The 26,465-nt window shown below is 36.8% G+C and overlaps 2 protein-coding genes across 5 annotated transcripts in view; one reads left to right on the forward strand and one right to left on the reverse strand.

Annotated features, from left to right (window-relative positions):
• RIDA (reactive intermediate imine deaminase A homolog) overlaps window positions 1-26,465 on the reverse strand; it is a 959,578-nt gene that overhangs the window by 680,122 nt on the left and 252,991 nt on the right. The window lies entirely within an intron of this gene.
• Window positions 1-26,465, forward strand: part of VPS13B (vacuolar protein sorting 13 homolog B) — a 442,966-nt gene that overhangs the window by 271,050 nt on the left and 145,451 nt on the right. For all 4 annotated transcript variants that reach the window (XM_051610148.1, XM_051610150.1, XM_051610151.1 and 1 more), the window contains 3 exons: window positions 14,556-14,759; window positions 23,484-23,610; window positions 24,582-24,725. In XM_051610148.1, the coding sequence (XP_051466108.1) occupies window positions 14,556-14,759; window positions 23,484-23,610; window positions 24,582-24,725 (475 nt within the window). The remainder of the gene's footprint in view (window positions 1-14,555; window positions 14,760-23,483; window positions 23,611-24,581; window positions 24,726-26,465) is intronic.

The following is a 26,465-nucleotide window of genomic DNA, read 5'->3' on the forward strand; positions in this document are numbered from 1 at the left end:
GCAGTGTAGGACAATGCAGTGGTGTCCCCTGGCCTCATGTACCAGTTCCAAGTCAATGCTTGGTTGGTTGTGACTGGCTTTCACACATACTTCTGTGGACAAATCATAAAATTAGTGGGGCTGGAAGGGACCTTTGAAGATCATCTAGTCCAGCCCCCCCCTGCAGTGTGCAGGGACTTTTTTAACAAATACAATGACAACAACTTCATGTTTCGTGTTCAAGCCTTGTTTTTGTTGTTTGCCTAACTAGAGTCTATTTGCTAAGCAGTGAATAAGTTGCAGTAGAATGAAGGCCTCAGTGCTTAGGGCAACCACATTTCATTTTTCTGGTAAAGCTTTTGGGTTTACAGTGTGGTTATGATTGTTTCATTATTTGGGTGTAGCTCATTCTCACCAACACCTGTATGCAATTTAGAATTAAATTTGGAATATGTTTTCAAACTCCCTTTAAACTGGCCTGTTGGTTTAGGTCATGAAATTCTGAGGTCAGACAGTTTAGCTGTGAATTTGGGGGACAGGCATGCAAGAAGCCTCTCTTTCAAAAAGTAGTCTATGAAGTGTTGAGTACCATATTTTATATATATATATTTGTAGCATGTACTCCATTTCTTTTACTATTTAATCAAGATGCCATCGTTTAACAGCTTGAGGTCAGAAGTAAATAGCAGTTGTAAAGTAAAACTTTCACTAGGGCATTGCTTTCTCTAGTGCCAGTGCACTAGACTTTGTTCTATAAAAAGGTTTCTCAGCTGTGGGTGATCTCAACTACCGTATGTTCTGCAGTCAGACCTAAGTTAGAGATACACACTCAACAGCCTGAACCCAGAGTTCCGTTGCTCTTCTGATATTTTTAGCTGCTTCAGAAGTTTTAACACAGTTAATTAGTATTTGCTGTGTGGTATGCATGGAGCTTAATACAAATTCAGTTTTGAAATCTGTAATAATTTTATGGTGACTGAGTGGAGGAGAGATTACAATTTCTTTTGCTTGTACTGGTTTGAGGTGCTGTTTAACGTAGGTTTTTTTTTGCTTTTCCTTGTTTCCAAAAAACTGCAGTTCTGCTGTGTTGAAACCTATTGTAGTGCACACAATCAAAATAAAATCAAAAAAGGAAAACAAAAGTAGTCTGATCTTAGGCTAGTTTTAATATTTTTAAACTTTTCATTATATTCTATTGTCATTTTATATACTGAAATGCTCAGTATTTTTAACTACTTGCCTTGATATTTCCTAATCTTTAGTTAATAAACACTTGTTGTGCATAGGTGGTTTTTGTCTTTTTATTGAGACCCTAAGGTTATTGCAGTTCTTGTTGTCTTCCTCCTAGGAAGAGTAGTTTCTTTTCTTTTTTGTTTCATAACCTTTTGCACATTTTAAATGAATGCGTCAGAAATCTCATGTCTCTGTTTCTCCTCAACCAGTACTGGAACACACCTCCTTAACTGAAATCAGGTTGTGTAGCTACTTGCTTCCCTTAACTCTAAAAATAGCCCTTCCTTCCATTTGAAAATATTTTTTGAACTGTTAATTCTTTCCCAAATTAGTTCTTTATTTACTATGATGGGGACAAAAACACATCAGATATTTGAAGAGCAATTTGAGTAGAGAAGTCTCTCACCCTCACAGCACCGGAAGTGATGTGCAGACCAGTTATGCCCAGTGAAGGGGCTAAAGGAGTAAAATATGGTCCTGGGCTTCCTTGGAGCAGCTCAGAGTGAAATGGATGTAATGTTGATTTTTAACATTACTTTACCCATACTCTTCTTTGGGCAATGAGTTTTGTGCTTACCGGACGGCAGATCTAAACTCAAGCTGTTACACGACAACACCTCCATGGTGTTGCTGGTTGTACTTGTGTATAGTGAGTTGGCTGAGGGAGCTGAAGGAGCTCAAAAAATTTGAGGGAAATCACAGGCATTTTTTTCAGTGAGGTCATTGCCCTGAGCCTGTTTATCGCATAGGTACCCACAGACTTAGCAGCAGGATAGTATTGCAGCAACCTGGGCTTGAATCATCTTAATCTGCCATCATGCTTTGGGCTTTTTAAACACAGCACAGAATTTGACACTGTGAACTAAGAATTTTAATGAAATTCTCAGATTTAGCATTAACATTATTAAAAATATTGGAACAGTTCAAAAAAGTAAACAAGACACAGAGACAAATTAAATTCCATTTCGGAATCCCAGGATACCTTTCACACTTTAAATGTTCAGCAACTCGAATGCAATGAAAAATCTTTCAGATGAGCTGTAAAATTGAAAAATAAAAGGAAATCTGAAAGCTAGAGTTATATTTCATGTAAGTTGTGTTGTATGTTTTGTTATAAAGCCCCATTATTGAAGTTTATACATTTCTTCTTTCAAGTTACCTCCCTTTAATCGTTATTTTTCTCTAAGTAGCTTTATATTTTGCCTGTTATTGTGAAATACTGGGGGGAAGGAGGAAAGGTGTTTGGGTTTCCGTTAATGTAGGAGAAAATAATTAGTTGGTCCTTTGGAATTAATGTCATTTTAAGGGTTTGAGTGGTCCCTCTATACAAGTTACTTAAGTAAAGTTCAGTTACTTTATACAAACTTCTTATAGTTTCCTGGGTTTCTTTTTGCTGATTCTTAAAATATGTTATTAAATACACATATGAAGGTTACTTTTCTGTCTTACATAATTAAAACTAACATAAAATTCTTGGCTGTGATAATTTATGCTAAAATAATTCAGGAAAGCTTTTAAAAACTGATTATGCAGTTTTTTTCTTCACTGTTTGTGAGTAAATGTAATTTCCATCAGCTTTGGTTTCAACAAATGTTTTGTATGTTGAACAGTATTTTCCAGTAATATATCAAGCAGACTTTTTTTTTTCTTTGTAGTATTTTTAATTATAACAGTATCTCAAGTTAAATATAATGCAAGTTGTGTGCTTCTGTTACTGGGAAAACCATATCCCATTGGTAATGAGACATTTGTTAACTTCTGTATACAGATTGCGGTTCATTCCATAAATATTTGTGGGTTCTCTGATGTCCCCCACAGGGTTTTATCTATGACAAATTCATACCACAGTTCTTAAACTACTTTTGGGATAGAAAGTTTCTTTCTTTTGCAGAACTGTTTGCCAGCATCTTTCTTTTACATTTACTGCTTTTAAGTATTCCTTCATTAGTTTTGGATTATTTACAAAATGATTTTCAGAAATATACAGAATTGTTATATGTTAGTTGAGTATATTTCTCTATAGGACACTTTTCAAAGCTCCCACGGCAAAGTTAAATCCTTGTTACTGTTACCCTGAACAACTTGGTTTGTAATTGTTTAAGTGGGTAAGGTTCCTTGCCCTTACTGATTTTCTAAGATAGCTTGGTGCTCAACCACCTTAAGTACAGTCAGAAGACATGCTTGATGTTTCTTATGCTTGTGCTCTGGCTGTGCACACTGCTTTATCTCCCATTATTGCTATTAGACCTGATTATGCCACAGGAAAAAAAATATATATTTAAAAGCTATAAGCAGTGGGTTTATTGCATTTCAGAAGCTATGCTTTCTTTTTTTTTTTTTTTTTTCCCCTTAAGGATATAAATCAATCACTTTTTGTTTAAGACTGGTTCATATTTTTGTGGGGTTTATTAGTTGTAGGACACAAAGATAAATGGGAGCATTCTTCAGCCTTTCAAAACGTTTTTCATGCCCTCTGATGCTTTTGGTTGTTACTGGTTTTTTTTCAGTGAGAAGGCAATGGCTAACACTGGTATGTTAATGGCTAACACAAGTGCATGTTGAGAGTAATAAAATACAGAGCTAGGATCAGGCATCTCCATCAAGTTCTATGTCAATGATTAGCATAAATCACAGATACTCCATTTTTCTGGTGTACTAAGTGTGTGTTCTCCAGCAATAAAATAAACAGGTGTGGAGGTGATACAAGCAGAATTTAGGAGTGTCTATACATAGATACATCCTGTACTTGCAGGATAGTAACAGCACAGCTTTTAACTCTTCTGATAACCTAAGTTATTTAACTATTGGATATTATTATTTAATCTTACTTTGTGACAGTTTTTCAGGGAACAGAAACAAATTTGCAGATTAGCAAATGCAGCTGCAAAGCAAATATGAGGTTTTTCTGTTTCCCAGTTTAAGGTTGGATGTGTATGTATATCATTATTGTGTAAGTCAAGTTTCTCCTTTTGGTTAGCTCTGTGTCACAAGAGTTTCTGCCCATGGGCATGTCAACTCTAAGCTGTCATTCTCTCAGGAAACTAAAACTGGTAGAACCTTGATATTTTGTGGGCACTGATGATTTTGCATTGACCTCTCTGAACTCAGGACTTATTCATTATATAGCACGTAGCTGAAGAAAGAAGTAAAATTGAATTTAAGTCATGTAAGGGAAAGTTCGGATTTACCAGTACAAATATTCAAGATCCACTTTCAGGAAAATTAATTTTAGGGAGGTATAATATCTCTTAGTAAGAGGAAGGACTGGGAAGAGTGGGTGTACACTAAATTCCTTGCCTGAAAATATAGTAGATGAAATTATCATATGGACATGCATCAAGTCTGAAGAGGAGACTTGTGGCAATTATCAAAGAAAATTGACATTCACACGTGCATCAATATCTTGAGAAACCAGTTGGTTTGCAACCTAAATTTATTTTTTTATAATGTTCTTGTACTACTTTGTATAGAATTGGATTGATGTCCAGGTATGAGTTCGATAGGCTGACACAACAGCGAAAAGAAATCCTGTCCCATGTCAGCTTATCAAACACACTGTGGACAGTATGTTTTCTAGCTTGTACCTTTGTGCCAGGTTGTACCACACCATTTGAAGAAATTCCTTGCATCATATATGAAGAGTGTGTTCAGTGAAACTCAACCTCAGTGTTTCCAGGTGAACATATTAAACATCTGAAAAGACTGAGGTATTGTACCACTAAACTAGGTGAATCAATGAAAACAAAGTAAAATACAATATTATTTATCTTAGCTATGTGGTAAACCGAGTACTCATGAAGTATTTGAAAAATCAAAATTAAAGATCCTTTTAATGCTAAACAGCATTAATTTTTGAGATAAAATTATTTCTACCATGAAACAGCCTAAAAGTCTCTGGGTTATATTGTTTTTGTGCTTTTTTGCTAACCCCCACCCCAGACTTCCACTCCACCCACTTAAACTCTTCAAGCTTTCTCATCACCAACTCTATTTGGAGAAACTAAATTCCACTTGTTTTTTTTTTCTGGAAACATTTGACATCCAAAAATATCATACAGACCTTCTTTTGGAATTGTGCATACCTATCATTTATACAGTCTGTCAACTGTATATTTATACTATGCTCCCTGAATTTTCGTGAACGCTTCAAAACTCTAATGAGATTCCTCAAACTGTCTAAGCATTAAACAGCATAAAAATGAAAAACTGATCTTTAAAAGCTCAGACTTGCTCAAGCTGTTATTTTTGCTGAGGAATTTAAACAATTAAATTACAAAAGTATTTGAACAGATGACATCTAAGCCCAGCTGCAAACTTCAGCTTTGTTCCATTTTACGCTTTTTTGTTTTTGAGAGTCTAAAATTACTGTATAGTTTACCATACCTTATCATCATAGGATCATTCGTGTTGTGTGTTCCAGATACAACTCTGGAAGACAACTACGCTGCGTAAGTTCTTCAGCTTCTTTTCAGGCAATTACCTTATCAGGGCCCTTGGAACAGGGGGCTACTTTTAAATGTCTGGTCACCTCACAGGATATGTGGAGCATTTCCTGCCCGTAGGACTAGAGGAAGGAAGCACAGGGCCAAAATGTTTGATGTGTGATCTACTGTAATTCCTTTCATGTGTCTAGTAGCTTTTGTATGATCACTGCACTACTACCAATCCTGACCTTGGTGCAGTCCACTTCACTAAAATCTGACCTTCCTAAATGGATACCAAATGGAATTATAGTAGCACCCACCTGGCACCACCGCTGTAATTAATGGGCTTGAGGGGATGTTGTTATTTTTTTCCTCTATCTACCTATTGGGTTGCAAAACACAAATATTTAGGCAGTTACATTAATAGCATCTTGATTAAAAATTGCAGTAGTTAATTTTTATACATATTTTTATGTTTGCTGTCTTACAGCACTGTGTTTCTGATGATCTCAAAATGTTTTCTATGCAATTAATTAACTATATTTACAATAACATTTTGGCACTATGCCCACAATATATATGAGTAGACTGTTGAAGAAGTTAATTTTGTTGCTTAGAGTCACATAATAAGTGAGTTTAGACAGAAAAGGAATAAAATCTGCCTCACATTCATCTTTGGCATGTTCTAGCCTTGCAGAGAGGGAAACATGTCTTGCAGGCATGCAGAGAAGGCCTGCCCAAGCACTCTCCCTAGTCCAAAACCTTCTTGTGCACAACATACGAAGATTTGGCAGACTTTTCTCTATGTGTCTATGTTTGTCACCTCAAGCTCTAACTGAGACAGTGTCTTCTACTCCTTTTGAGAGGATATCGGCAAAATAGGCCCAAACCATTGAACTGAGTTTGCCGGTATTTTTCTTCTGTATGTTCAAAACCAAATCTCTTTTCTCTTGCATTGTGATAGCTCAGTGAAAATCAGTCCTTCTTTAAAATGGTTCTGAATGAAATTAAGTATCTGCATAACTCAATAGTTGCATTTGGTGAAACTGGCCAAGTAAAGGACACTAAGTAGTTAGTCAAAAGGAAAGTTACTGTAATTTTACAGTCTTTCAGCTCCCAACAGTTGGGATGTTTAACTATGTTGTCTATTTTTAAGAAAAAGCTTGCAAAGTAATTGTAAGGAAAGCCCTGTCTACTTCAGATTGGCAAGAAAAAGCTGTGCTGAAAAGTACTAGTAAAAAGAAAGCAACATATTTAGGTAAGATTTTTTGGAGTTAGTAGTTTGATTATTACTATTATTATTTTCCGTAGAAGATTTATTGTTGCACAACTGGGACAGTCTAGAAACAGAGAGAAGGGTAAGCTTGTATTTCTATCTATCCTATCCAAATATGTTTCAAATGTGACTGTTTAATACCTAGCTTGGAGATATTAAAGAGAAACAATTATAGGTAGAGTAGTGTGATGGATTTCCTGGAGATCTTTAATACCCTCTCCTAATGTCATTCTCTGTTTGCCAGGAACCAGGATCGTTGTAGTAGTAGCTTCTCTGTTGTACTAGAAGGGTCTAGAAACTCTGAGTGTCTTGAAATAACCATAGATCAAACTTGTTTTCAAGGCTGAGTTTTCTAAGCATGTATCTAACATATCCTTAAGTATTCCAGACTCTTCACTGAAGAGACTTTTAAAAGACATGTAATGACACTCAACTAAATCTTATTAGTTTTTTATTTAGTGATCTGTTCTGGATGATTGTGAGGTAGATGATTTGTTTTGTACATCCAGTTGTTTTTTTTCCACCAGGCAGTTTGACATTCATGTTTTGAATGGTGTTTTAGCACACACTAATTGTTAGTTGAATATAGGTATGCAGAACAAAAAAGGAACCAGTGTGCAAGAGACACATCAGACATTAATCCAACATCAGTTTAAAACAGGAAAATTAACCATTATACTTGTACTTTTGCTTAACTATATCAGTTGTTTGCAGCAGTCTGTCACAATCAAAATGAATTTTTGTGTGTTTCAGTCACTGCTTGTCTTTTTCAACATACTGATGACACAAGTAATCTACCTCTGAGTTGATTTATGTCTGTTCACAAAAGCTTCAAACACTGCAAATCTTTATAGAGTTAGACATGACCACTGATGACTGCAAAACTCAATTAGAATTCAGTTAATAACTTCTTCCTCTATATTCATGATGTGATGTATTTGTCCACTATATAAGCATTTAGAAGTGGTCAGACATTTTTATTTTGCTAATGGTGGTAACACTGATGTTTTCTTTTTGTAGAGGTCTTCCAACTATAAAGATGAACCGAGGTTCCTTTACTGCTTTGATTTATGGGACACCTGCCACATAGTGGACAGGCTAGTGAGTTGGGCAGGGAGAAACTTGATGAAATTCCACAAGGGCAAGTGTAGAGTCTTGCATCTGGGGAAGAACAGCCCCATGTACCAGTACAGGTTGGGGGCTGACCTGCTGGAGAGCAGTGTAGGAGAAAGGGACCTTGGGGTCCTGGTGGACAGGAGGATGACCATGAGCCAGCAATGTGCCCTTGTGGCCAAGAAGGCCAATGGGATCCTGGGTTGCATTAGGAAGAGTGTGGTTAGTCGGTCAAGGGAGGTTCTCCTCCCCCTCTATTCTGCCTTGGTGAGGCCACATCTAATTATTGTGTCCAGTTCTGGGCCCCTCAGTTCGAGAGGGACAGGGAACTGCTTGAAACAGTCCAGTGCAGAGCCACAGAGATGATGAAGGGAGTGGAACATCTCCCTTATGAGGACAGGGTGAGGGAGCTGGGTCTCTTGAGCTTGGAGAAGAGGAAACTGAGGGGTGACCTCATCAATGTTTACAAATATGTTACGGGAGAGTGTCTGGAGGACAGAGCCAGGCTTTTTTCAGTGATGTCTAGTGATAGGACAAGGGGCAATGGGTGCAAACTGGAACATAGGAGGTTCCACACAAACATCAGAAAAAACTTCTTTCCTGTGAGAGTGACAGAGCACTGGGACAGGCTGCCCAGAGAGGTTGTGGAGTCTTCTTCACTGGAGACATTCAAAACCCGCCTGGACAAGTTCCTGTGTCATGTGCTCTAGGAGATCCTGCTCTGGGAGGGGAGTTGGACTAGATCATCTTTCGAGGTCCCATCCAACCTCTAAGATTCTGTGGTTCTATGATAGTATCTTCAGATAATTCTGATGTATCTGGTTGTACAGAGCCACAACACAAGATCAGGAGAATGTAGGAGTTTTTTCATTGCTAAACAGATTTTATACATTAAATGTAATGTTAAAATGAAAAGTGAAGTGATTACACACATATGAACAAAATAGCATCACTTACTAATCAGTACAACATTAAACAAAAGAGCCTTACCATACTCAGTTTATATTTGTATTTAATAAAAATTTGCTGGTATCCAATCCAGCATATGCTGCCAGCAAGTGTGGAGATTGGGCAGAAATTCAGTTCTGCTGGGGCTAACCTGGAGAGGAGAGAAGGAGCAGCTGCCAGTAAAGTCAGTCATATGTGGCATAGTTCCTGGGGAAAAGAGGCAGAAATGGTGAGAACCTGAGTTTGCTGCTGACAGCATTTGAGAGCCTGCTCTACTGACCCAGACTAAAATAAACTGCTTCCAGCATCCTGGCAGTCATAAACCACTATGTGTGTTAAACCACAAATAAGTCTCCCTACAGACAGATGACAGGATGGGGAAGCTGAGGTTACCTTTGGGAAGATATGGCGCTCACTCAGTGTGACACCATGTATACTCAGGATCATGTACAAAATTTTAGATATTTGTCAGGACCTTCCCTTCTTGCCTAAGGATGTCTCCTCTCTTCTTACAATAGAGTTTTCTTAACTGCAGCTTTTCTTAATTTCAGCATTAGTGCCCTGATTCCATCTTTCTTCTCCCTCCTATCCAGTTCTGTGCCCTCCTTTCTGTCTCCTTAACTTCTCTTACTTTTTTCATCTTCCTCACAAATATATTTTCCTAATATCTCCAAACACAGGCAAATCCAAGTCTACTATCATCACCAGAGCTTGTGCTACAGGTTTTTTTTTTTTTTCCTGTTCTAAGATGTCTATGTATGTTCTGTGACGTTGGGGAAGTTCTGATTCTCTCCCAGTAGCTCAAGTGTTAACTTTCTTGCCTGTGACAAAGAGGCATCTTGTTGCTAGAATTTAAAAAAAATTATTTATTTATTTTTAAAAATTGCCTTTCTTTGGAAAGATGATTCCTGTCTGGAGTTTTACTGATATAAGCTTAGCATTTTCAGAAGCCTGAATTGTTATCATAGATGCTCTACGTTTACCAGATTTCTGCTCTGTGCCCTTCTTAACAGTTATAGCATCTCATTCCAAATGGAGCTGTGGTCCATAGCTTCCAACTGGACACAAGAGGTAAATTTTTCACCATGAGGACAGTCACACACTGGAATAGTCTCCCAAGGCAAGTGGTAGATTCCCCCACATTGGACAGTTCTAAGTCTCAGCTTCAGAGGGTGCTGAGCCATCTCATATAAACTATAGTAGTACCCAGAAAGGTTGGACAAGATCATCCTTGAGGTCCCTTCCAACCTGGCATTCTGTGATTCTATGATGCCATAAAAATCAGTTGTTTCAGTTTCCCCTGTTTGTTACAACACATCTCCTTGGCCTTGTTCAGGAGAAAAGGTTAGGAAGCTTTATCGAATTGAATTGGGAACAAGGCAGTTAAGGAGCATGGGGGCAGAGGTAAATACTGCTGTGATTTCTACACTAGCTCAGTCATATCTCATTCATAGGTGACAGGCTTTCAAGCTACATTTGGGCTGGGACTCCACAAGCTTAAGCAGAAGAGGAGGTTGTCCTCTTGCATAGCATTTATGTCCAGGTCCAACAAGGTGCCCCTGGTTTTACCCCTGTAAAGTAGAGGTTATATATTGATACAAGTGATCTATTTTCTTTTTAAAATTAGGATAGGAAGAATCTTTTACCAGCAGACAAAACCTTTAATAATTTATTTTTGGGTAGGTAGGTTTGTCATCCGTGTACCTGGAAGCAGGAATCAGTGCACACAGAGATCTTGTAAATGCCTACAAAAACTAGCTGTTGCGTGTAAAGTCCTTGAATATTTCTTAATAATTACATAATGTATAGTCTTTAAATGTCATTTTCCTGGCTCGCTTAGCTTTTTGTAGGTCTCAGATGAGCTATAAGTGAATAGATTTAACTTCTTTACAGTGATTCTCAGAATTATGCCTATTCAGCAGCATTTAGTAACTGGTTCAACATGAGCTGTTTCTTGTATAAATATACAAAAAGCCTGACCCAGACTAAATCAATTTAGAAAAGAAAAACAGTAAAGCTATGTTTTCTGGTACATGCTTATGGTCATCTTTGTTTCCTTATGATCTGTACTAACCAACTGCTATATTCTACACCACCTGCCAAAAGGTTCAGCTGGGATAGCCAAGTTGTTTTCCAAAGGGGGAAGCAATTAAAATCATAACCCCTACAGCACATTTCAGCTGGTAAAACAGCGTTTATGCTAGGGGTAGAGAAGTCATTGATTTGGCTTACTCTATTTCCCTGATTTTACTTGCTACAAGGATTTTGAAAGCTGCAGAATCAAGAAGGCTGCAGACTTCATACATATCTTAAGATTAGGCCAATTCTGCTGCAGCTTATCTTATTTTCATCCTTCCAGGACATATACAACTAGTACATTGAGGACACACTTAGGAAAATGGTTGACATGGAACATCAAAAATTAGTGCTTTTGTAAATGCCTTTACGTATATACCTTTATGTAAAAGCCTTTATGTGTATTGCTGCCCTGGTGGAACTTGACCCCATTTCCTCTTGTCACTTCTCTAGGAGAATGCTGTGGGAAGCCTTGTCAAAGGCCTTGCTGAAGTCAAGGTAGACAACATCCACAGGCTTTCCCTCGTCCAATAAGTAGGTCCCCTGTCAATAAAAGGAGATGAGGTTAGTCAAACAGGACCTGCCCTTCATGAACACATGCTGACCAGGCCCGATCACCTGGTTATTCTGCATGTGCTGCGTAGTGGTTCTCAGAATGATCTGTTCCATCAGCTTCCTTGGCACTGAAGTCAGACTAACATGTCTGTAATTTCCTGGATCATCCTTCCATCCCTTGTATTTTGATTCTTGTATAAAACTGGCAGGATGTACTTTCTGAAAGCAATAATCAGCTTAGTCATAACATCAATGCATTAATAACTAATCCTTGTGTGTTACATGTTAGTGTGAAATAGTGTTTCTTGAAATGAGTAATCTATAGAAACAGAGTTTGCTTGGATTTCAAAGGTGTTTATAAAGGTTCAGAGGAAGAGATTTGTATTACATACAGAAGATTGTTAACTGTAGGAACAGAATGAAGCTTCAGGTTTTGTATCAGCATTAAAATATTAAACTGTGATATCCCAAAGCAGTACAAAAATTATCCAGTCCTTGAGATTTTAGAAAATTAATTGGATCAAATAAAAAAAAAAAATATCCAGTGGACAAATCTTATACCAGCAATGCAATGCACTAGTACCTTGTTTCTGAATGGTATCTCTGTGTCTTTTGCTGCATCTAAAAATGTCTGCCAAAGAGTGATTTCCTTGGGGTTTATATTTAAATAAGTAAATTTTTGAGGGGAAAAAAGCCATTGTCACATTGGGGAGTTTCAGATTGGCACATACAGCCACAGTTTGCTCTAGGAATTTGGTTCACAAGGTCATGATTGTGCTAAATGAGTCTAAGGAATATAGTGCTAGGTGCAGCTTTAATTCAAGTTCTCAAGCTGAAAAATATTCTTTACTGTGAAGTCCAGGAGAGAAGAATTCATTATGCAGGTGAAATTAGTATCATATTCTGTATTTTATATACTTAAGCGGATTTCATTAAATGTGTAATGTGGTGCTTTATTTTCAGTAATATTTATCAAAACATATTGCAATATTTACTTGCATTAGAAAAAGTATGTAAATAGACACTAGGTTGTACAAGAATCTACCATGTTTTAAAAAACCAACTACACAAAAGAAAACAAAACAGAACTGCATTCATATTGATGAAATAATGCCTAGAAAGAATAACAAAAGACAATTGTTTTGGTTAAATCTGTGTGGAAAGTTGACAAACACATTCTTGAGTTTTAAGAAACCACATTTAATTTTGAAATGCCACTACTGACACAACAGATTCTCAGTGTATTTCTGCTAAGCATTTAAGAAAGTTATAGGGCTACTGAACAATGCCATCACATTGCCTCACCAGGAATTACTTCATCAAAATGGATTTCCTGATGCTCACATACCTCTGTGAGTAGCCATCATTAATTACGTAATTTCCTTAATTGCTAGCATATTCCATTGATGACAATGATAGCAGTTTCAACTGTGTTTGAAATAGATTGCATAGCTATACGTACATTTTGTATGCAGTACATGCATCACAGATGGAGATGTACTGCTTTAATCCTTACTTATTTCTAGGTTATTAGCATCAATAATTAAACTAGTTGCAAAGTTAATAAGTTCTCTATGGAGGTAGCAGTTATATACTACATAACAATTCTGGCATAAGATAACAACCTAGAATGGATCAGTAGGTTGGGTGGCATATGCAAATAAGAAGCTAAAACTGATACATGAAATCAGTAAAAATAGCTATAATTTGATATGATCATAGATTCAAAGAAAATAAATAAATAACTCCTGGCTTGTTTTGAAAAACAGTTTTAAGTTTATTTGTGCTTTTTTATTACAATTTCAAATGAGCAGTGTACATAAAGCTATATTGTTCCCAGTGTAGAAAGGGAAAGGTAATTTTTTGGAAGACTTACTAATCAGGAAAAACCTCTGATGCTGGTCACTGATAAAACAGAATGGTCTTAGCAGCCTCTACTCATCCAACAGCTCTTGAATGTTTTATTGAATTTTGGTGTGACTGTTTCCCAAGGTTGGCTCAAGATTGAAATATTTATATATTGCTCTCTACAACTACTTGAGAGGAGGTTGTGGTGAGGTGGGTGTTGGCCTCTTCTTCCTAGTGACTAGTGATAGGACAAGAGGAACTGGGGTCAAGTTGTATCAGGGGAGGTTCAAATTGGATATTAGGAAAAATTTATTCAAAGAAAGAGTGGTGAGGCATTGGAAGAAGCTGTCCAGGGGGGTGGTAAAGGCACAGGGCCTGGAGGTATTGGAAAAATGGGTAGAGATGATGTTTCAGGAGATGGTTTAGTGGTTAGGGGTTGTAGGGTGGACAGTTGGGCTTAATAATCTTGAAGGTCTATTCCGACCTTGATGATTCTATGATTCTATTCTATGACTCTATTTCATAAGATCTAATGCAGTAGAATTTAGCAGAAGCCACAAGTAATGTGGGTCACTAAAAAGTGCTTTTTTTCCTCACTTTTCAGAAGAATTTTTTATAACAAAATGCTGTACTGAAATTCCATGTTAAAAAGGTTGAATTGTTTTTCCATCAGTGGTGGAACGATTGTCTCACAATAAAGTTGTTTGTAACACTGGTATGCAGCTGTTATTTTTGAGAACTTGAATGTGACATCCTTTTTCTGTTGGGTAGATAGTAGTTAGTCCTGCTTCCCCATAATGCTCATACGGACCTGATTGAAAGTGCAGTGAAGTCAATGGGTTGATCTCCACTTTGGTGGATCTGGCTAAATTTTGGAGTATGGTTTTTTTGCATATCTTGCATTGAATTCCATATGAAAGAGGCAGCTGGATACTTCCGAAGATCTGGACTTAAAATAATGCTTAGATGTAATCAAGAATGGAAAAATTGATACCTTAATTGTCTTCATTTTTTGTCTTAATGAATATCTGATTGGTCTGATTTTTACCTTTGCTGCTGATTTTTTCAATTTTATTTTATTTTTATTTTGTTTGGTATTACAGGAGAGCACTGAATCTAGGAATACTTCGAGACCCTGGAGCAGAGGTTGAAGACAGACAATATCAAATAGATCTTCAGTCTATAAATATTGGTACTGCTCATTGGAACCAGCTGAAACCAGAGAAGGAAAATGGAAAAGGAGGAGTTTTGACAGAGAGCGAAAGAAATTCTCAAAATCCAGCACTTGAATGGAACATGGCCAGTAGGTAGGAAACTTGTTTTTCATAGAATTACATATCACAAACAGTGCAGATCTCATTTGCAGCATATCTGAATCAAATAATGATGTATTGCTTTACAGTACAATGACACTTCCACAAAGTTTTGAATTATACATTTGAAATATATATTACTATTGTCGTTACACTGTAGTTACTGTCTAGTTATTGTGTTTCTTTGTTTCCATTATAAGCTCTTTTCTGACTGGATTACTATATGTCCCTAAAAATAACTCCAGGGCTGAGACTTCAGCTTCTCAGTCTACAAGCAACGGGAGGTTTTGGTTTTGATTTTTCTTTTTTCTTTTTCAATCTTTTGTTTGTATTTTTACAAAGCTTGAGTAAAACCAGCTTAGACATTTCTAAGAGGAGGATAAAGCAGAATAGTTCCTATTCGTTCTGAACTGGTGGTTTTTTGCACTTCAGTAACTAAAACCAGATGAATTTTGAGCATGAGATATTTCAACTGAGTCTCCCTTATTGTGTGTTGTATGATACGTGCATGCAAAGCCCCGCCCTCTAGTTGAACAGGGTGGAAAGATAAAGCATGCAGACACTTCCATGGCATTTCCAATTTTAAAGTTTTCAAATATAAAATCGGGGGGGGGGGGGGGGGGGGGTGTTAATTGGTAAATTGTGAAAAATTGAAAATTTAATTTTAGATTTAGTATACTTTTAAATAATTCATACAGGTGGCTTGAAGCTAAATTTTTAGGCTGCGTATTAGTCAGAGTTCTCTTGGCAAACTGACAGGAATAAGATCTGATGGACAAGAGTGAGCTTTCAAAAGTCATTTTGTGGATTTCAAAGCATTTCTGCTAGAACATGCCCATTTGCCCACATATTTATTTACTTTCATTTAAAAGTCCTGTATACTAGAGTCAGTTTAGATCAGATATTCAAAGAAGCTTCTTCACTGAAAGGGCTATTAAACACTGGAACAGGCTGCCCAGGGTGGTGGTTGAATCCCCTGAAGGTGTTTAAGTGATATGTACCTGTGGTGCTGAGGAACATGGCTTAGCACTGAACTCAGCAGAGTTAGCTTAATGGTTGGTAGAGTTAAGTTATGGTTGGAGTCCATGATCTTTGAAGGTCTTTTCCAACCAGAATGATTCTGTGATTCTGTGATATCTAGTTGACACAAACCAATCAAATTTTATTAAATGCATGCATAATTTTGTGCTTCCTAAGATGAGATTCCTGTTTGAATTGTGGGATGAGTTCCTAAAATTGATATAGAAAACAAAGTAGAATCATAAGGAAAGGCAAAAATTGAACTATTACTGGCTTAATTTTCAAAAAAGAGGAGGTGGGAGGACTCAGAGATTTTTCTGAAAGTGAGGCAAGCTGTAGCAAAAGAAGCTGTGTGAGGAAGGCACACAGACTGAGCTTTGTACATGATAAACTGATGAAAGACCAAGAGAGCAAATAAGCTTACTCTAGAGGAGCACGTGCAGGAAAAAGATGTGATCAAGATCTGAAATTCCAGCTTAGCAATGAAAAATAGAGGGCGGGTAAAGCAGATTTAACCACAGTAATGGTAAAACCACAAGGAGTGACAGGAGCAGAGGTAAAATATTAAACACTGTAATAGTATTTGCTCTTCATTTATAAGATCACCTGTCTTTTATCTATTTTTTAAAAACTAATATAATTCCATTAAAAAAATTTCTTTTAAATTCTTAGCCTTGAAAAAATGTGTGTGACCTTCTAGTTGGGTCTTGATATTGGGCAAGTAGCCTGTGAAGTTCTTTCTCACCAAACAACATAGAGCCACTGACACTTCTTGGAAGACAAGATGACATTTATCTCAAAGGACTTCTGGCCAATTTGCAAGTTAAGCTAACATAGCGAAGTCAGACAATGAGGAATTGGGTCTCCTTTTCTTTCCCATTGGTGACTGAAGTCATATTGCTAGAACACTTTGGTCTCAGTTTTACAGTTATAGATTTGAATAGAAATTTTGATGGAGTCCCTGAAAAGCTATTAAGATAAGGGAAGCAGCTATTACAGATAATTTGAGTTATCTTTTTTCTGAAACTGCTTGTACATCCTTTTTTTCCTCAGCAGACTTCCAAAATAAAATTTTATTACAATAGATTTGACAAATAAATATATTTTGACATTAATTTTGAATTAATCTTCTATTGGGTTTTAATTTAGGTCACTTGTAATTAAATACATTAGGTTTTCCTTTCTGGTATGCAATACTGTATTCTAATTCCAGCTTCAATTTTTTTAAAGAGAAAGTTGGTATGAGTGGGGTTTTTGTCATTTTGGCTTAAAATTTTACACATTTTACTACAGTTCTTTTCCAGCATTTTTGCCTTTTTAGTTGGCAGTCAGTTTCACTGCATCTGGGTTTATTTTATGATCTTGTGGAACTGGTGTGCTGAGAACTGGAAGAACCTGCATTGAACTCATCCACTGAGATATTTCTAGCATGAACCAAGAGGGTGGCCTCCTGGTGTTTTACATGGTGCTTAGTGTGTTCAGGGTGAAGTTTATCTTAAGATTTCCTGCAGCTATCAAGAGGCTTTAGGCTTTGACCTCTTTGTGATACCATTTTCTTTTTTAATTCTTTCCGTTTCTTTGACATGTTTAACCTGGAACATAATTATTTTTACTGAGTTATTTTGGGGTTGTTTTTTTTCTTTGGCTTTAATATACTTCTATTTATTTTTACTTATCATTTAGACCCTGTGCTATGGTTTATTAGGTGCATTGGCTTTTAAGATTCTTTTTTGAGATCTGTTTTCCTATTTTTTTAATTTTTAGGTTTTACGTGGTGCAGCATAGAATTCAACCTATATCCAAGTATGTCCGTTTCTTTACAGAGGACTTCAGCATAGATACCAGCCATTCATTTTCTATTCAGATTTCTAAAAGCATTACTGTGTTTTTTCAATATATTAAATAGTTGTAAAAAAATTCTGAAATATATTGTAATTCAGTCTACTGGCTTGGATTTTGGTCTTGTTTTAAAAATGTGCGTGAAAACCAAATCACTCTAAATATAAGATCTATGGATATCATACAAACATGTATTTGAATGCTTTTGACGTAACTTAGCATTTAAAGGCTGTAACAATCTTCACACAGAAAGTAAATTCTTCAGGTTTTCCTACCAGTTTTTCTGAAGTTTGGTATTTCTAGTACTTAATGTCTCACGGGTTTGATTTCTTTCAAAAACTTGTACATTGTAATATGGAAAGCAAGCAATCTTGCTTTGAGACTAGGTGTTGCATATTTCAAGGTGTTTACTGTAAGATTCTTCAAGAGGGTCTATTGGGAAGTGCTGGTGTGATGCCTCCTGTGCCTCCACAAGTCACTGAAAGAAGAATAGGGGACCTGGAGCACTCTGGCAGGGTGGATGCTCAGAAAAAAACCCCAACAAACCACAAACCAAAACATCCAAATGCTGTGCTGCACTGAGAATCAGGGATCATAACTCTTCCCATTATGAAATGTTTATACTTCACTACAGAAGTTACAAAAAGCTCCTTAATGGTGTAATGTACGAAAAGAATACTGGAAATAGTCAAACAGTTCTAATAAGGTTATGTACAAATGAAACCTGTCCACATTTATTCCCTTTACCAAACAGCATGTGGGGAACTGGGAGTACTTAACCAAAAGAAGTTTTATTGATTGAAAACTGCTTTTACAGCTTGCAGATCTCCTCCTCCCTCTCCCTCCTCTCAATGGAAAAAACAACAGCCCTGGAGGAAATAAAGAAATATATCCTCTCTTGAGGCCTCGCCCCCGTCCCTGTGCAATCCTTCTACAGCTCCCAGCAGCAACTTCTGCTTCCTGCAGCCTGAATAAACTCTGTTTAAAAAAAAATAAAATTAATTGAGCTTAAAAGCATTACTTCTATGTGTAGTAATGAATTGAGTGTGGCAATATACTGTATTACAGTTTTGTCCTTGGCATACCACCATCTGGAACAGCTCTCTGTGATTCTCATTGAGTACGTCAGGGAGCCAATGATCTGTTGTACAAAACTGAACAAAATACCACTCTTGCTTTGCAAGGATCCTCAGAAAGGTTTCCTGCAGATTTTTCTTTGAATAGTTTTCATGGCCGTGCTTTTTTTGAAAGCTGACGTGCAGCTTGGCAAGCTCTCATAAAAAATACCAGAAAAAAAGTGATCTGTTGATCCATATGTAGGGAAGTATGGGCATTCCCTGTGATTTTTTTATTTTTTTTAATAAAATGCAATACATTTGTATTCAGTCCTGTACTTCAGCTGCTGTGTTTATTGTACTTGAAGTCATTCTTGTATTCATACTGTACAAAGCCTTACTCAATAAGACAGAGTATGTTATTTTCTTCATAAATCCACAGCAAAGAAATGTTGCACGACATTCTTAATAAGATGAAAATTAGCTTTACTGTGGCATAATTATATAACAATAGTCATTCTGTACAGCCAGATGGTGTACGTTTGTTCATTGTCTATTTTTGGTCCTTAGATAGTCCTCAAAATGTTGCTGTGGTATTTCACTGTCTCACTGTGTGTCGTTCCAACACCTCAGAGAACTGTAAGGATGTGAACCTTCTGCCCACTGGGAAATGGAGGTCTGAGGCATGACAATGCCATTAGCAGTTAGATATCCTAATACATTAGCAGGTCAGGGATTAACTGATTTATACAATTACATAGGAAATCTCCAACAGAAAAATCTTTCCTAAGTTAGCATGCTAACCAACAGAACATCTCTGGTTTTGCATGCCTCACACTACTAGAGAGCACTGTTTGATTATGTGGCCTGTTCCATTGTCAATACTTGGATTTTTGCTTTTTCAAAGTTGCAGAATTCTCTTCTACCTGTAGACAGTAAACTCAGGTGGCATAAATGAGCTCTTGCTTGTCATTCATGTACTGAATATATATGAGTTTCTACCTGACCTGTGTACCTCTGGTGAAGGGTCTTACAGGGATAGGCTGAGGGAGCTGGGATTGTTTAGCCTGGAGAAGAGGAGGCTCATGGGGGACCTTATCACTCTCTACAGCTACCTGAGGGGAGATAGTAGTCAGCTGGGGGTTGGGCTCTTCTCCCAGGCAACTAGTGACATGACAAGAGGGCAGGGCCTAAAGCTACCCCAGGGGAGGTTTAGGTTGGATATTAGGAAGCACTTCCTCATGGAGAGGGTGATCAAACATTGGAATGGACTTCCCAGGGAAGCGGTGGAGTCACAATCCCTGGAGATGTTAAAGGAAAGACTGGATGTAGCACTTAGTGCCATGGTCTAGTAGATGTGATGGTGTTGGTCATAGGTTGGACTTGATCTCAGAGGTCTTTTCCAGCCTCAATAATTCTGTGATTCTGTAAGAAAATAAGAAGTCTAGAATCAGTAAGATTCTTAAAATATTATTAAGAAAAAAACCCTATAATTAAGAACAAGGTAAATGTTTCCAAGATCTGCATCTAGGTTATGTTTAGGTCTTACTGGCCAGTATTTTCTGCTTGCTTTGATTAGTTTCTCCACATAAGAATGCCAAGGTATAGTCCTTTTTTTTGCATTTTCATGGCTTTTCCAGTCTCACATCATCACACCTCCTTAATTAGTACAACATCATCTCTTTGGAAGTCCCTCCTCATATAAGTTCAACATGCTTCTGAGTGGCTGTAATCAAATACTGATTATTTGATGTAATTAAATCTTGTTACTTTGATTACAAAATTCAGTTTTTCTCTCTTCTTCCCGCGTTTTGTCATATTAATCATTGGATATGTCTTTGCTTTCAAGGTACTTCCAGACTTCTGTGTCTATCCATTTCACCTTATACGTCTTCTATCATTTGCTTTTACACATCTACACTTGCTGCTCATCAGACCTTGTCATACCAGTTACCAGTGATGCCTCTTCTAATGTTCCAAAATGGTCTTCTTGCTCACTCCTAGTCTAACCTATACGTTATAAAGGCAGTTCCTGTGAACATTCACAAAGTTACGGCATCATCATCTTCCAAATCCTAAAAAAAAATATTTTTTTTTTTATACCTTAATATAAAAACTCCTATGACAGCTTTCAGGTTGCCACTGTTATGGATATCATTGCCTATGGTGCTGTTAGTTGTTCCCATTTACTTCCCTGTGTGTTTTTTCTTATACTTACATTATAAGCCTTTGAGGACAGAGATCACTTTTGTCCTGTGCTTTTACAATGTGGATCTGTGGTCCATAACCAGTGTTCATGTTACCATGCAGATATAGCCCAAATTCAGCACACTTCCAGGCCTTATCACAACTGCTCTGCTGCCTTATTGCTTTGCGTTAGCATATGGTCTTTCAAATGTGCTGTACTTTTAAGTGTAGATGATCAAGTGCTTTAACATATCTAAAAGTACTTGCTTTTCCTTTTTTTCAAAGACAAATATATAACAGATGCATAAATGAACCATGGAATGAATGTGCTGCAGACATAGAGCCATCATTACGCTCTTCACAATCAAGTTTTTTCATAAGCTCATGTGGCATACACCTGTGTTAAGTTAACAGTGCACTTAGGTGCAGTGTGGAAGACTTAATAATTCAAAGTGGAATATGTTTCTTTGGTCCTTTTGTGCTCTTTCCCATATCCTCTCCCTTCATTATTTACTGTGCTCTGTTTGCCTTCTGTTTGTACTTACAATTATTTTGCTAATACTTGATTTGGCTGAGCTTCAAATTCACCAGCTAGAAATGCAGAAACTAGTGAGTAGAGTAGGACAGGGATACCAGGAAAGGATGAGTTTTTTTAAAGGTAAAATAAAAAAATTCAGCAAGCAACTATGTAACCAAAAAAGTAATTTAACGTGCAGTGTACTGGGTATATGCTGGAATATCATTTGACAATAAATGGGAATATGTATGACCTGAAAAATTATTGAAGAGAACCAGTTGTGGGTTTGGGGTTCAGCAAGTAACTTGCTTTTATAGCTCTGTGTCATATATTGGAATCATCCTTATTAGCCGGTTTATGCCCCTTCAAGTGGAAGTTTTCTAATATAAAGCTGTGTTCTTTCATGGAAGTGTTCTACTACCTAGCTCCTTTAGCTCTCATAAACAAAGGTAATGTTTGTGAGGGGGAAATAGGAATTGTGCAGAAAACCATCTGGTTTAAATTCAAAATGTAGGTGATAGCAGGGAGAGAAGCATTTGTAGAACTGGCAGAATCTAAGACCCTTTTTTCAGTTGAAGATGTGCACTAACCACTAATGGGTCCGTGTTCTGATTTGAGGATCTAATTAGATTAATCTTGCTTTAAAAGCCATCATTACAGACCAGCAGATCTACAGCTTATGAAAATGTTAAAGCTTTGAAGTTAAAGTGGTAGTTTTCTCACACTCACTAATTGGCTTGCTCTGAAGCATGTTGCATACTACTTATGGTAGTGTGCAGCCTGCTCAGCAGTGTTTGTGGAGGTCAGTTGAAGCAAAAGTTTATTAGTCTTGTGCTCAGTAAATACTGGCTCTGTGCTCTGTTGCATCTGCTGTTAGCTTCTGTATACTGTTGCCTTAAATAAATTCAGAGGCCTACATCTTTTTTAAGGCTTTTTAATGCCTACATCTGATGGTTTATATTCCCTTACAGATCACCATGCTTCCTACATGTTTTGAGGACACATAAACAAATTGTTGGTAGAATTTGAAGCATCAAAATTGAAATAGTCTAAGCAGTAAATCGTTACTTATGGATTTTGAATTTTTTGAACTTGACTGAATTATAGTCATGTTATAATGTCTATTTAGTTTATTTCTGGACTAACTTTTGGCCTACAAACCACCAGCATTAGAGATTGTGTACTTTTCAGCTGAATCCATTTCAGAGCCATTACCTTTAATAGACTATGTATATTAATACTCATTATTAATCTAGATATTTAATTGCCTATTCTGTATGCGGTCCAGAGATTTTTGCATAATTAGGCATATAACCAAATTGTCTAATTACATTAATATGGATAACTCCAGCTGATGGTAAGGACCAACAAATGCAGTCATCCAATTTTTCCAACAAATGTAATTATCAAGTTTAACATCACAAATATTCTTGGCAACCAAACAGTAATATTTAGGTGAAAGGTACCATCTAAGAACCACGAGTGATGGAAGCAGTGAAGGAAGACTGACCTCCCTCCCTTTTCAAGGCATTTTAATCATCTTGGGTAATAGATGCTGGAAATTTTGTGTGTGAGCCTTAGAGTTTCATGGGGTTTGCTACATTAATTTTTCGTATCTTTGTTTTTTGTGTAAGTTACGTTGTTGTGTGCAAGATTTGTTCATCAAAGAGTTTTAATGCATGAATTCAAATACTATGCAGACTTTAGCACAGCTATTCATAAAGGGTGCCCACAAGCAAGGCTGAAAAATACTGATTATAAAGTTCATGTATTTGTTCAAATTATTTTATATAGTTAGTTAAACAGTAGAAGAAGTAATGTCAAATGTCAAACTTGTCTACCTGGAGATGGGTTGACCAGTCATATATTTCAGCGTACTTTTTTCTGTGAAATGAAGGTAGAAGTCTGCCTTCAGGATTGGAAATAACGTGGTTTATAATTATTATATTTAATACTTATTGACGTAACAATCAAATGCCAAACTTGTACTGAAGTAGTTTTGTGCTACATGCTGGATGCAAAAAAGAATATGAAAATTTTTCCCCCTCAACAATTTAGAATGTAATTTCATCTTTTTTTTTTTCTTCTTTTTTTTTTTAGCATACGGCGGCATCAGGAAAGGAGAGCAATTTTAACTCCAATTTTAACAGATTTTACAGTTCGGATAACTGCAGCTCCTGCGATTATTTTTACAAAAATTGATGCTGCAGAGAATTTACACTCAGAGGTTAGTAGAAAATGTGAACAGAAAGAGCATAACTTTTAATATGTTTTACTGTTCCACCGTTTTAAGTGTCCAGGTGTGTTTTCAAATACAGAGATCACCAACTGAAAACAAAATCAACTAACCAACCAAAACGTCTTAGTCACTAGCTGAAATGTTCTTTGCTGGAGAAAGAATTTGTGTGTAGTATGCAATGTTAAAGGCAGCCTGTCCAGAGGTAGATAAGCATGTTTGCAATTCAGAAAATGTGAATCCTTTAATGATTTCCAGCAATATTTTTAAAAGATTTGTGATGGAAAGGTGTTGAGAAGAGGTGCTACAGTACATTACAAAACATAGTGTTCCCAAACATCTGGTAAAGAAGCCTGAAAATGCAATCTATACATTATCTATAAGAAGAAAATTGAGCTGGATTATTTCAGCCAGACTTTCAAGCTCACGGATTTTCACAAAGCATCCACTCCCTTACCATTACTGCTGGTACTTGAAGCTACTCCAGATTTAACAATCACTTTTACTAGTCTAGGGGTCAGCTTGGTAATGATTAGTCTGTGAAGCACGTGACACACAAAAGGTATTGACTCACTTTTTTTGGCATTAGTTTGTAGCTCAAGAATTTAAGACATTTTATGTAGGGAAAATATCAGAAAGTTTCTGTCAGATCACAAGGAGTGTTTCTCGTAACAGCTGCCTCCTGGGAAAAGCAAAACTGGTACAGGAGCATACATATACAGGTGTGTATAGCAAGGTGCAGTATCTATACATGGTCTTACTAGTTATGCTGTTGAAAGCAAAGCAAAGAATAAGCTGCATCCTTCTTTAGAAGCCTGAGACACCACTTTCTCCTAAAAAGACGGAATTAAAACTACATATAATGTTGAAGCATTGACTGCAGCAGAGAATCACAGCACAGTTACATAGAAGCTGAAATTTGTTTCCCCAGTAGCTGGTATTTTCCCTTTATTTCTCCACAGGAAATTTTGGTGTGTGGTCATTCTTTGGAGGTGAATGTGACAACAAACCTGGATTTCTTTCTTAATGTGGCTCAAGTACAACTTCTTCAGCAGCTGATACAAGCCAATATGGGTGGACTGGAATCTTCCAGTAGCACCACCGAGGTAGGTTTTTCCTTGGTTTACAGCTGTTATTTTTTAGAGTACCATAGTTCTGATGAGGTGTTTGCATCATCTAGACAAACTTGTGTAGGTAGTTGAAATACATGCTTTATTATTGTTTGTTTAGTCAGCCCTAAAATGCATTCTGATATTCTAACAATAGGATGAGTGTTACTTTAACAAGAATATTATTCATTGAATTAGACTACAGTGATTCTGCAACTTCATATATACAGGGAGAATTATCTTATGTAAACAATGAAGGAAATAAATTTTAAAGTAGGTTTTTGAAGTTGTTTGGCATTTTACTTCAAGTTTTGTTGAAGCGTTGCCATCGTCTTATGAGTTCACTGTGCTTCACTAAAGCCAGCAAACTATAAAAATTTCTCTGTCTGGTAACCACTGCTCACATGAACTGTCTTCACTCAAGTCCCTAAGATTCAATCCACCTCTGAATATCCTCGTACTTCTTCAGTGAGAATGGTGATGAGTACATCGTGAAGGGTCCTTCATCTTCTGAACAATTAATCTCTCCTTTTTTTCTGAAATCTTACCATGTTCAACAACCATCTCTTGAATTTGCCATTCTTTATTTCTGGAAGTTGGTAGACCAGTCTCTAACTGTGACAGACTTGTAAATTCACATTTTTAAATTTCTGGGCTAGATAGGAGAAAAGACAGTGGAAACTTTCCCCTAAGAAAAAAATAAGTATTTCTTTTCTTCAAAACCAGCAATCTAGTCAGGCTGACAGCATCTTTTAAAGACAATAGAAGTTATATGTGACAAGGAACTAATTTCGCTGGAATGTCTGTTGGACCCATTGAGAAATCTTCACAAATGAGAACAAGAGTTAGGGAGAGAGATAAAGAGTAAAACACACTCAAATGTTTCTTCCCAAGAATCTAACTAATAGGAGACCTGAAGAAACTTTTCTCCTCCCTTTCCTGAATCTCACAGATACAGTTTGCATGTGAGTGTGGGTGGAAGCAAGGAATGCTCTAGAGCAGCCAAACTACTTATATTCCTCTCTTCTCACCCTGTCAAAATCCCAGAAGTTGCTTCTATCTGCTAATCTAGGCATCACATCACCCCCACCCCCTCTTCATCTCTTTCCAAAGACAGAGAGAAATAAAGGGCGTTGTCTCATTACCATGTGAAAACATTAAAGATGTAGAACAGAAATGCTGTGTATCTTTCTTTTCCTTGGATATATTGCAGACACAGGGCCTCTTTTGGAGATGAACATTACAAATAAGTATATATGAGAATGTCTTCAATAAATAATTTGTGGAACACTGTTTTCTTATTGTCAGTGGAATTGATAAGATCAGAAGGTTTGAATGGATGCCAAGAATTTTCATTTTGAGTTGGCGCTGTGCAGAAGTGCTGTACAACTGATGTGGACTGTACAAACTTAAAAGCAATTTACTAAATAATTTAAGAAACCTTTTTGTTGACTAAAGCCCAAGATACCTATTTGTTCTTCATTGGTATCTCCTTTGCATTGTTGCCATCTCCTGTAATGAATAATGGGAGTATTTCTGGTTCAAGGGAGTGTTTGTCTTCTCTTTAGTTTCTTCTTTTTAGTTGCATAACTATATATTGATTTACTACACTGAAAATGTAAAATCCAATAGATGGTTAATTTTTGTCCAGTTCTTTCTTTGGTGTTCTGTAGTCTCCTGTGCCTTTCCACCCTCTAATATATGCCCATTTATTGTTATCCTTTAGTCAGCGGAGAG

The sequence above is a fragment of the Apus apus genome, chromosome 2 (assembly GCF_020740795.1).
Source record: "Apus apus isolate bApuApu2 chromosome 2, bApuApu2.pri.cur, whole genome shotgun sequence".
In the NCBI taxonomy this organism is placed as follows: domain Eukaryota; kingdom Metazoa; phylum Chordata; class Aves; order Apodiformes; family Apodidae; genus Apus; species Apus apus.